Genomic DNA, 11390 nt, shown 5'->3' with positions numbered 1-11390 from the left:
GAGGCTGTGATCCTGGGCCAGGCCCTTCCCCTGTCCAAGTTGGGCTCCTGAGAGCACTCAGGATTGACCCCCTTTCGGGGTCATCCTTCCATGCTCCAGCCCTGCGGCACCCCCTGCTGGCCACCGTGGGAACACCAGGCTGGATGGAATGAACAAAGGGGCAAACAGGTAGGAAAGCGAGGCCTCATTTCATTTTTTTTCCATGTATATTTTTTGTTTGTTTGTTTTTTCTGTAAAATGTCCCAGTTCTTCCATAACTTATAAACATGATTTATACCGAGGAGTGGATGGGAAAGTGGGTGGGGGCAGACCTGGGATGGGGAAGCTCCTCTTCTTGTTGCCCCCTTGGGGCAGGGCCCCAGGGCCCTTTGGGGGGTGGAGATGCCCCAACACCTCCCTGAGGTTGTCTGGCCGCCTCTGCCCCTGGTGCTCAGAACCTGGCGCGCCCCTCGGTTCCAGAACCCCCTCTGGGACCCCAGGCCCACTGGGCACACAGCCTCTGGTGCTCTGAATCCTGAAGTGCCCATGGCTCCAGAATTCCCCTTTCAGCTGCTGGGGTGATGGCCCCCCTCCTTTCTGCTGCCCCCCTGACCACCAAGGAGGGAGGGAAAGGAGAGGGAGGGGCGTTTAGGTCTCCCCTCCGTGTCAGGGGGAGGGGGAGGTAAGGTCTCAAGGAGGGAGGGAGTGGGAGGCAGGGGCCAAGAGGGGCTCAGCCGATGGTGAGGCCGAAGCCGCACTGGAACTTGTTCTTTCGGTGATTCAGGAAGGCCCCGAGGGCCAGCGTCAGAGGCAGGGGCGGGAGCTTCTTCTCCAGCGTGGCACCCACGATCCAGTTGCTGTCCACGGAGCCTGTGGGCAGACAGCTGCGCTGAGAGCCATGTGCCGGCTTCCCATTCTGTCTCTGTGGAGTTGTGCTCCAGGCCACATCGACACCACCAGCCAGACTGCGGGCTTCCAGGCCTGTGACCACGCTGTTCCCAGAAACCTCTTCCTGTACCCAGAGTATTTCAGCCCTAGGAGCAACTGGCTCTATTCCCCTCAGCTCAGCTGGCGCCACCCCCCTCCGGGAAGCCCTCTGCCACCCCATGGGCTCCCCTATCCCAGTCCTGTCCACACCCAGTCCTCGCTCTCTGGGGACAGGCTGTCCCAGCACCCTCGGCACAAGGCTGGGCACAGCGGGAGCTCAGCATCTGCTGAATGAAAGACTGAACTGTCTTCTTGGGCTCATCTGCCAGAACCTGGCAGATGTGCACCTGCCCAGTGCCGTCCCCACATGGGAGGGAGGCTCACTCACTTTATAGGAGAGGAGCTGAAACCCCAAGCCAGCCTGTGCTGGAAGAGCTAAGGCTGAGAGGCTAGAGGTGAAGAAACCCCTGGGCCTCATCACTGCTGGTTAGCAGCCCTGCCCTAGGCTAACTGAAGTGGCCTTCAGGGTGGTCTTCATATCCTCCAAACCAGAGAACCACTGATATCCAAGAAGAAAGGCTTAAGACTGGACATGAGGACTAGAGGCAGCCAGCCTGGGAGGGTGTTCTGGGCCTGGTTGTGACTGTGCAACCCCTAGGAGCCTCCTTTCTACTAATGTGAGATGAAGAGGGGTCAGGTTGGATGTGCTCCAACTTGCCTTCCACTTATAGAAAAAATAAAAGGGCAGAGTGAAGAGATGAGAGAGGGCTGCCGGGTGGGGAGGAATTGGTAGTGGCAAAGCTCAGGGATCAGGCCCCCACCTTCTTAACAAACGTTCCTGGGTGTTTTGGATGCCCTTTACCATCTCCTTTGGCCTACATCCACTCAGAACTGAGTCACCTCTTGTCTGTTTTTCACATGGGGAAACTGAGGCCTGTACCTTTGAAGAGGAGGTTGGCCTTGGGCAAGTCCAGCTGGTACCCGAAGGAGACACTTGTGTCTTGCATCCTTGTGCTGGCCTCAAATTCCACGCCTACCTGCAGCTGGAGGGACCAGGGCAACAGAGTCAGCTTCCCAGACTGGACTCCCGGGCACACAAACCCCTGGCAACCCATGCCTGGAAGTGTGCCCTTACAGCCGGTCTCTGGACCAGCTCACCTGGTCACTGGCTTTGTGGTAGTATGTCGCATGCATGCCCGCCTGGCCCAACGTTACTGTTGCCAACCAGTTGTTCACTGTAAGAGAAGAGGGAGTGGGGGAAGGTTACCAAGGGGATTTGGGAACCCAGGTCCCCCTCCCTCAGACCCAGGAGTCCGAGTCCCAGCCCCCACTCCTACCCCCAGGCCCCAGGCTCACATGTGTATTTCCCAGCTAGAGACATGACAGTGCCCTCCTCCCCGGGCCGCCGGTGGTAGACCAGCTCTCCGCCCAGGGCCAGACACGGCGTGATACTCTGGAGGTAGTGGGCCACAAGGATTCCTGCGGGCGAGACAGCAGGTGTTACCTGGGCCTGGTGGTTTTGGCCCGGCCACAGTGCTAGGCCGGACTCCTGCTCCGGGCAGCCTGGAAGGCTGGCCCCTGCCGGAGGCTCAGGACCTGCCCTCAGGCCTCCCACACCCACTTCTCCACGGAGAGTTCACGGGCTATGAGGTCAGCCTCCCAGATCCTGTGGGGCGTCATCTGGTCTGCACAACCCTGTGTAGCCGGCATTCAATCGCCACCATTTACAGAGGAGGCCGAGGGAGTTAAGTCACTCACCCATGGTCACAAAATGTGTGTGAACCACTCTGCCACTGGGAGAGGCAGGAGGGGAGGGTCAGGGAGAACACACCTGTGGGTGCTAGATGGCACTGCAGCTCCACCACTTGCCGGTGGAGTAATCGCGGGCCACTGGTGTCCCTTCTCTGTAAAGAAGCCTAAAGGAGTGGATATGGGCACAGCGTACAGAGCGTGCCCAGTGCTCAGTGATTGCTAGGACTGGTCCTCTGCCCCTCAGCAGCAGGGACCCTGGAGGTCCCATGAGTGTTTGCTAACAGAGGACTCTCCACCGCTGGGCTGAATTCCTGAAGCCAAGGGCTGAGACTCATTCGTGCCTGTCTTTGGAGAGTAGACCCCACAGATGTGATCTTACAAGAGGAGAAGAACCAGAAGGGCGACAGACTGGGAGACACAGAGGGAGAGACAGGGACGCAGAATCAGAAATGGGGGGGCAAAGAGGAATGTTAAGATTCTTGGTGGAAAGAACCCCACCAAGAGCGAGCAGACACAGGCTGTGAGGTCTTGGGACCCAATAGGAAAGAGGAAGACCCCCCCAAAAGGGGGAGACAGGGACAAGCAGGGACAGCATGGAGTATGCTGCTGCCTCTCAAAAAAACCAGACACAGACTTGGACTGGCCAAGGGAGCAGGGCAGAGACTTGGGGGGGGGATACACACGATCAGAGGGCTGGCACGACTGGGAGGGGGCTGCCAGCAGGGCTAAGGAGGGTAAGGGTTCAGGGTCGGGACTGGCTACTCTGGCTCACGTGAGCCACAGAGTGCATTTCTTCTTCCAACAAGCAGATGACATAATTAACTCCTCCAGCCGGTTGTTAACACCATTACCAGCACACTTCTAGCCAGGAACATGCACTCATTCAATTAAGAGAAACTGAGGCCCACAGAAGGAAAAGTAACTGTTTATAGTCACAAAGGGACTTAAACCCACTGGCATCTCAGTTCTGCCAACCGCTGGGGCCAAGGGCCGTGAGACCCCTGAACCTCTCCCCAGCTATCCTTCCTCTTGTCTCCTGAGCCTACCTTGTCCCTTGCTCCTCCAGCCCCACACTCCTCCCTGGTCTGCCTGAGCCTCACCCTCTCCCAGCAACTTACAGAGGGAGACTGCTGAAGCACAAACTCAACCCTGCTCCCCAGTGCCCAGATCCTGGCTCCCCACAGCACAGCTACAAGGCCCCATGTTGCTCAGCCCCAGCTTCCAAATAGAGCCACTTGCTCTTCCGGTAACACAGCCGGCCACACATGCATCTAGGCTGCACGAACGCATGGAGCGCTCTGCCCCCTAGTGCCCGTCACACACCGTTCCCCTTACCCAGGGTTCCCTTCCCTCTGCTTAGTCCAGCCAACTAAGCATCTGCACCCACATATCTCGTGGATTTGACTACTTCTCTCCAGCACACCACCAGATCAGAGCCAGCATCCCAGTAGGACTCTGGCACTCGCCCCCGCCCTCGTCCCCTACTTCCACTAGACTTCTGCCATCAGTGAGAACACAAGTCTATGGGAACTCAAATCCTAGTGGTCTCCACTGCTGAATTCTCTCCCCCAGTCCCCATGTGCCCTGTAGAACCTGGCTCATTCCCATGCCGCAGCCCCTTCTCTGATCCCCAAGCACATATCCTGGGCTTCTGTGGCCCAGGACACACTTCCTCCCAGAGACGCACAACTCGCTGCGCAGGAGTCACCTCCTTTTGCTTGAACATCTCACCCCTTCCCACCAGCTCCCCCATGGCATGTGAGTTCCCAGAGTAGGGGCTTTGTGGAGCCCAGCAGCTCTCATCCGGAGGCCATTCATTCTGCAGGGTCTGCAGCAGCCATTGAGTCCAAACCACATAAGGAGACAAAGTGGGTCAGGTCTGTGAGAGCAAAGAGCAGGCCTCAGGCGAGGGGCAGACCCATGGACCTGGGAAAGAAGTCCTGTCTCTCAATCCGCCTACCACAACTGCTGGGCAGGGGCAAGTTTGGGCTACTACCCTCAGACCTTTCTCCTGCTTGGCTGGGGCTACCAGGATTCCATGGGTAAGTCACCTGGGGCAGGAATGGCAGGCCCTGAAGGGAAGGTGGTTCTTGGCCCCCACCGGACAGGACCTCTTTCTGCACCCCCACCCCCCACACAGTGTCCTTTCCCCAGTGCCACCCTTCTCTTCACCCTCCTTGGGCAGAGATGGCCATTTTAGAGATGCTGTCTCTGTCACTCCAGGTGAGACAGCCGCCCCCGTTATAAGTTCTCACAGTGACCTGGACTTTTCTAGGTGACTGATTTCTCCCCAGGCCTCAGTTTTCTCATCTGTGAAATGGGGGCCGTAAAAACAGACTCTCTCTGCCCATTGTGGGGTGGCATGGGGACACACACAGAGCAAGCCCTCCCTATACACCTGGCCTGGAACTTAGAGCTGACGATAGACTCCTGCTGAATCCTCCAGCGAGAGGTGGTCACTGCTATTGTGCCCTTGTGACAGATGAGGAAACCGAGGCTCAGAGTGGGTTCAGCCACCAGGGTCCTGAGTCCAAACTGTCGGTGGTAAGTTACTCATGTCCTCAGCAGTAACCTGGCCCAGTAGGCCCTGTTTTTACTAATCTGAGGAGGGGAAGGGGGCCCTGGAGGCCAGTGTTGGGGCACAAAAGGTGGATGCTGGAGAGCGTGTACGCGGGGAGGGGTGCCCAGTACCAGAGAGAAAAGCATGGACTCTGGAGTGCGACTTGCTATGTCTTTCAGGAATCACTTCCCCTCCCTAGGCCACAGTAAGATGGGGATAATGGCAGCACCTACCCCACACGGCTGCTGAGGATTCAGGAGCCATTTTCCTTACAGTTTTACTCCCAACGCCTAGAATGACTGAACAGAGAGGATGCACATGATATGCTTAGGGTCTCACAAAGGGCTGAGGGAAAGGATGGGACTTGCCATTACACTGCTCACACCTTTGCTCAGCATTTTCTGGCTCAAGGTTCCAGGTGCTGGGCATACAGGAAGGAGTAACCAGGCAAGTTCCTGGCCTGAAAGAGTGGACATCCTAGCACAGGAGACAGACAGGCAGGCAATAAAGAGTGAGACAATTTCAGAGGGAAGGGCTCCAAAGACTATGGGACAGGGTGAGGGGATACCATAAACGTGCACACAGTCACGGAAGGTCTTTTAATGAGGGTGATGTGTGCCGGGAGACTCATTCAGCCACGTCAAAACCAGAGAAGAATTCTAAGTAGTAGGAACGGCATGTGAAAAGGTCCTGAGGTAGAAAGAACACAGTGGTTCCAGTAAGTGTCAGAAAAACTCACATGGCCCAACTGCAGTGTGAATGTGAGCAGATTGGGTGATGTCTTCAGAGGTCAGAAGGGGAGAGAAAATGGTTTTTCCTGCTCAAGGCCCCTCATTCCCCCAACAAATGAAGCTTCACCTAGGGGGCCTCTCATGACCAGCTTCCCTGTCTCCTGGATTTTATGACATGGCCCTTTCCCCTCCCTTCTCCAGCTGCTTGCCTCCTCCTAACAGAGTAAGTTCCTCCTCTTCCTCTGGAAGCTCAAAGGTGATACCTCCTCAGTGAAAGTTCCTTAGCCTCTGGCAGGCAGAAGTAGGAGCTCTCCCTGGGCCCTCCCAAGGCTTCTGGCTTCCTGCCTAAACGCACTCAGTACTCACTGCCCAAGAGCCTGCTCTCTATGACAGATCAAATGCGGCAATCACCAACTCCATCCTTCCAGCTGTTCAAGCCAAAAACTCAGGAGTTGTCCGGATTCCTCTCCTTTACCTCCCATATCCAACCCACTAGCAAACTCCATGAGCTCCACATTCAAAGTACACCCATATTCCACCTCTTCTCATGCCCTCCACTGCCCCTGTGGTGGGCAGTCCATTTGCCTCTGCTCTCCACGTGTCAGCACAAGGGAGCCTGTTAGGAGTCCAGTCAGATCCTGTCCCCATCAAAAGCCTCTGGTGGTCCCTGACACATTCAGAGTAAAGACCAAACTTCCACAAAGCCTTGTGTGATTGGCCCCCTGGTCCTCTGACTCCTTTCCCTCACACTCACCCTCCTTCTTCGTCCATTACAGACACGCTCCTCCTTGATGTTCCAGTAAAGGGTCCTGCCTTAGTGCCTTTGCACTTGCTGTTTCCTCCGGCTGAAAAGCTCCTTTCCCATTTATCTGCTTGGCACGCTCCCTCCTGCTCTGTCTTTGTTCAAATACCATCTACGTAACGAGGCCTTCTCTGAGGACTCTATCCAACCCTCCTGAGACCTGAATCTTTCTATACAGTCCCATCACCTGACATCATTTCTTTATATACTGCTTTACTTCGATCTGCCTTCACTAAAATGGGAGCTCCCAGAGGGCAGACTTAACACTCTATTGCTCACCACTTTACTCTCTGTGCCTAGAATACACATGGACACGATCAGTAAATACTCATCAAATACTGTGAATGTAAAGAAATCAAAAAACAACAACCCACCCAGAACACACGTACACACACACACACACACACACACACACACACACACACAATGGAGAAGCTAGAGGTACAGAGAGTCCAACGGTTCCTGCCCCCAGCCAACCGAAAGAGGAATTTTCCTTGTCAGCCTCCATATCTCAGACTACCTGTCTCCTCCCTGACTGCACGCGGAACCTGCTGCCCTGGGATCTGCTCTGTGCCCTCAAATACCACCACAGCCCCACAAGTAATAATAAAAGCAGCTCACTTCCTTGGGATCTATTATCATGTGCCTCAACCCCTTTGAAGCATTTCACACACAAACTTATATGACCTCCTCAAAGACCCTGTGAGGCAGCCCAATTTGACAGGCGAGAAAACTGAGGCCCACAGAGGTGCTGGAACCTGCCTACAACTACAATTAAGCCAGCAGCAGAGCGGGATGTTTGAACCTACTTTCTCACTCATAATACTGTCTGTGTCCGTTTTTCAGATGGTAGAAAGGAGGTCCAGAGAAGAGGAAGGACTTGCTGGTAAAGCTGGGACTGGAATTTGACCGCCCCCCCCCGCAAGCCCTGTGCCTCTTACCTGAACCCACCAGGACATCTGGGTTCCCTAGGGTGACGGCTGCTGTGAAGTCAGAACCCCGATACTCCCCGTCCACTTGCCAGTTGACAAATTTCGACTGCTGAGTCTGCAGGGAAGGAAGGGAAGTGTGAGGGCAATGTGGTGCTCGGGGGGGCTGGGGAAGCAGCCCACTTGACTCCCGCTCACCTGGATGGCCATCTTGGACCTGAGGCCGGGGCCCAGCTGGTGAATGACCTGAGCATTGAGGCTGCCACTGTTGTCCATGTCACCCACCAACACAGGGAATGCCTATGAGGCAGAGGGTAAGGTAAGAGGTTGGGTCAGAGGCCTGGCATTAAGGAAATACATAAGTGATGGGCCCAGGTGAGAAGCTTAGAATCAGAAAGCTTCAGATTGAGGTCCTCCCTTCCAGGAAGCCCTTCTTGAACACCTAGATTGAATTAGGCTCACCTCTGGGCTTCCGTAGACTTTGGGCTCCCCCACTGCACTCCTGCCCACCTTAGACTGTTACTCTCCAGGAACAGACCTGTTTCCTCTCTCCACTAGACTGTGAGCCCCATAGCTGTTTCAGTCACTGCTATGTTCCCAGCACAGAGCTGGGCACAGAATGGGGGTACAATGAAGATTTGTTGAATAAATGAATTTACTGAATGGAAATAGTTAACAAATTCAGTCTCTCAACTCCACCTGTGTCCTGTCCCAGTCTCCTTCCAAGCGTCCAGTTTTGCCCCCAATCCCCTAAACTAGTCTCTGCACACATCCTGAAGGACATCTCTAAAGCATAAACCTGACCATGACCTGCCCTAGTTCAAATCTTTCCATGACTCTCCAGTGCCCCCTAGAGAAAGTCCAAATGCCTAGTTTGGCATTCAAAGCCTCACACAGCACAGAACTGGGAAGAAGGCAGGGTTTCAGGATGAAGGAACGACCCATGTTTCAGTGCACCTTGGAGAGACAGTCCCCCCCTCACAACACCCTCAGAAGCTCTGGCCTTTCACTGACAAAGCCTTCTGGTGTTTGGCTACATATTTGTTAGAAGAATGATACAATAAATGAAATGACAAGAGGAACCTCACCTCTGTGGGACTCAGCTGCTTTGTCCCCACGTACGTGACCCCGAAGTGGTAGTTGGACTCCCCGATTGTGCTGAGGGCTACTGTGTGGTTCACCTGAGAGAAGGAGGGCTGTGGGTTTGAGGCTGTAGGCCACCACCCTAACAAACCCAGCTGAGCCCACCTCCAGCCTGGTATGGGGGGTGTTTGCCTGTTGGGCTTCCCTATCCAGGAGGAAAAGACAGGTATCTTTGGGCAGGGTAGGGAGTAAAGACTTGGAGGTGTGGCCAGACTAGATTAGAGATTTAGAGAATGAATGTGCTAGGGGTGGGACTACATACCTGGCACTTCACTTCTGCCTGGATGTTAAGGGGGAAGGGGTATCTCTGGATTCTGGGTCCTTAAACACTACCACCAGCCCCCACTGAGAAGTCAGCCTGGCACTGTGTCTCTGAGTCTTTTTAAGTACCAAGGAGCTCAGCCCTTTTGGGAGGAGTAAGGGGGTTGTATGCAAAGATGCAGGGGGATGGCTGGGATGACCTCTGGAGGGAGGAAGGCTCACCTGGAAATGGTTACTCAACCCTTTGTTGACTGTGAGCTTGACACCTTCCATCTGAATAGGAAAGAGCTCTGAAGAAGAGAAATGCTGTCACACACACACCCCCTACTCTCATCCCAACTCTCCCTTCTCCAAGGAACCACAGCAGGAGGTTCCCACAAAGTATCCAACCAGCAAAATGGCAGTGTAGCCTAATGGAAGGGGCCAACACCAGAGCCTTTGCTGCATCCAAATCCCAGTGCCATGACCTACTACTGTGTGCTTTTAGGTAAGTTACTTCATCTATTTCAAACTTGTCACCTGTAAGATGACGCTAACCACGTGGAAACACTGCAAAGGCTTAACGAGTTAACATACACTGAATGCAGGAACACTACTCAATAAATCTCCATCACTTTTGCTATCACAATTATTCTAAGCCAGAATCCAGCAGCTCTGGGGGTTCCATCCCCACTAGATCCCTGCTGACACTGTGACCTTGGGCCTCAGTTTCTTTGCGGATCACATGAAGAGGCTGGCTTGTCTGATCCCTGGGGCTCCTGAGGTCCCTAAGGCTTTTCTCTACTCTTATGCCATTCCATTTCGAGGTTCCACCATTTGATCCCATCGTTCTAAGCCCCAAGTCCAACGTTCCACCATTCGATCCCAACGTCAACTCCTAACGCTCTGTTAAATAATTCCAAAAGTCGGTGCCAATTCCCAAGGTTGCCTCAATGCACTCTTCCTTTCCCCGAGATCCGGGGCCATCACACCCCCTCGCCCCTCACCCTTGCACTTCCGGTGGCACTCCTCGAACGTGCCCGGGTTGGGCAGGCAGCCGCAGGCCCCATCGTCCGCGGTCCCTGCGGTGCTGGCGGCTGCAGTCCCAGGGGTCCGTTCTGAACCCCGACCCGCGCCAGCCCCAGCGCCCAGGCCGCCCCCGAGCGGCGGCAGCGTGAAGCCCGGAGGAGAGGGTGGAGGCGGCGGCAGTCCCACGAGGGCGGGCGCAGGCGGTGGCCCTGCGGGCGGCGAGCTAGCGGCCAACACGTTCCCCATGGTCGCCTGCAAGGGGAAAGGTCAGAGGGCGGAGGCCAGGGCCCGCGCGCTCCAGGCCCAGTCCCCAGCCAACCCCCGCCCTGCTCAGGGCCCCGGTCTCACTGGCGGCTGCGCCTGCTCCCGGCCTGGGCTCCGCTCCCACCCCGTGCGCCACGCGCAACCGAACCCACTGCCGCCGCCGCCACCACCGTCGCCCCGCCCCACCTGGCCTATTGGTACAGCATGCCCTAGGATCCGCCCACAGCGGCAGGGCCTGGCCTCACTATTGGAGCCATGGATGGGAACTCCACCCACTTCTTTGGAACGTCCTTTCCTTATTGGCTCCTATTCGCGAGCTGGTCAAAGCACACCTCCCCGGCCTTCCCATTGCCTCGTGAAGCCCGCGCCTATTGGTTCGCTACGCCGCGGGTTCCGGTGCTCCCCTACCATTGGTTTGTGCTGAGCACTTTGCAACGCCCACTGACTCGTCGCCTCCGCCCCTCTTCAGAAGGCGCTCCTCTTTCGACTTTGCCCCGCGGAGAAGTTGGCATGATAATTGGCCGGCTTTGGCCCTTGCATCACCCTGATTGGCTCCGACAGGTACAGGGGCCGGACCCTAGTGACAGGATCAGTCTGGTGCCCTCATTGGCTAAGGTGCCAGGGTCGAGGGACACGGGTAAAGGTGGGTTGCGCGGCAGAGGCTGCTAGGCAGCAAGGTCAGGCCTCGCGTCCCACCAGGCACCGCGGCAGAGGGGTAGTCCCCAGTCCCGAGTCGGCGACCGAAAACCGGAAGTGCTGGTCCTTCCCACAGTGCCTCGGGAGAATTCTAACCGGTTGTTTGAACCCTCGCCTGCTTCTTGTTACCCACAATGCCCTTTACCCGTTTAACGCGACAGTTGCTACAGACCCACCTTTCTTGTTACCCATGATGCCTTCTGTCCCCCACTCCCCCCCACTCCACTCCAGACCTGCGTCACTGCGACTTCTATCTTTGGCCCATTCATTCTCATCCCATTACCCAGCATGCCTCCGCTCCATTCATTTCAGTTTCATTGCCTGTACTACCTTTAGCA

General features: G+C 55.7%; 1 protein-coding gene across 1 annotated transcript; it reads right to left on the bottom strand.

Moving 5' to 3' along the window:
• Nucleotides 1–187: 187 nt before the first annotated feature.
• Nucleotides 188–10510, bottom strand: TOMM40 (translocase of outer mitochondrial membrane 40). The gene is made up of 10 exons (XM_016212641.2): nt 10441–10510; nt 10071–10344; nt 9307–9374; nt 8769–8861; nt 7879–7980; nt 7693–7798; nt 2263–2385; nt 2065–2141; nt 1847–1949; nt 188–849 (listed from the first exon to the last, which is right to left on the bottom strand). The coding sequence occupies exons 2-10, from the start codon at nt 10336–10338 to the stop codon at nt 710–712; spliced, it is 1080 nt and encodes a 359-aa protein (XP_016068127.1). The 5' UTR covers nt 10339–10344; nt 10441–10510; the 3' UTR covers nt 188–709.
• Nucleotides 10511–11390: the final 880 nt, after the last annotated feature.

Source organism: Miniopterus natalensis, chromosome 18 (genome assembly GCF_054644295.1).
Source record: "Miniopterus natalensis isolate mMinNat1 chromosome 18, mMinNat1.hap1, whole genome shotgun sequence".
Taxonomy (NCBI): Eukaryota; Metazoa; Chordata; class Mammalia; order Chiroptera; family Miniopteridae; genus Miniopterus; species Miniopterus natalensis.
The sequence above is the reverse complement of the archived record's forward strand: the minus strand, read 5'-3'. Positions and strand labels throughout refer to the sequence as shown.

Bases quoted from the DNA above. Each gene is read 5' to 3' on its own strand.
- TOMM40 (XM_016212641.2), bottom strand. From the start codon at position 10,338: ATGGGGAACGTGTTGGCCGCTAGCTCGCCGCCCGCAGGGCCACCGCCT. The intron at 7,981-8,768 runs GTGAGGTTCCTC...TCTGCCTCATAG, and splicing joins AGCAGCTGAGTCCCACAGAG to GCATTCCCTGTGTTGGTGGG. The intron at 1,950-2,064 runs GTGAGCTGGTCC...TGGTCCCTCCAG, and splicing joins ACCACAAAGCCAGTGACCAG to CTGCAGGTAGGCGTGGAATT.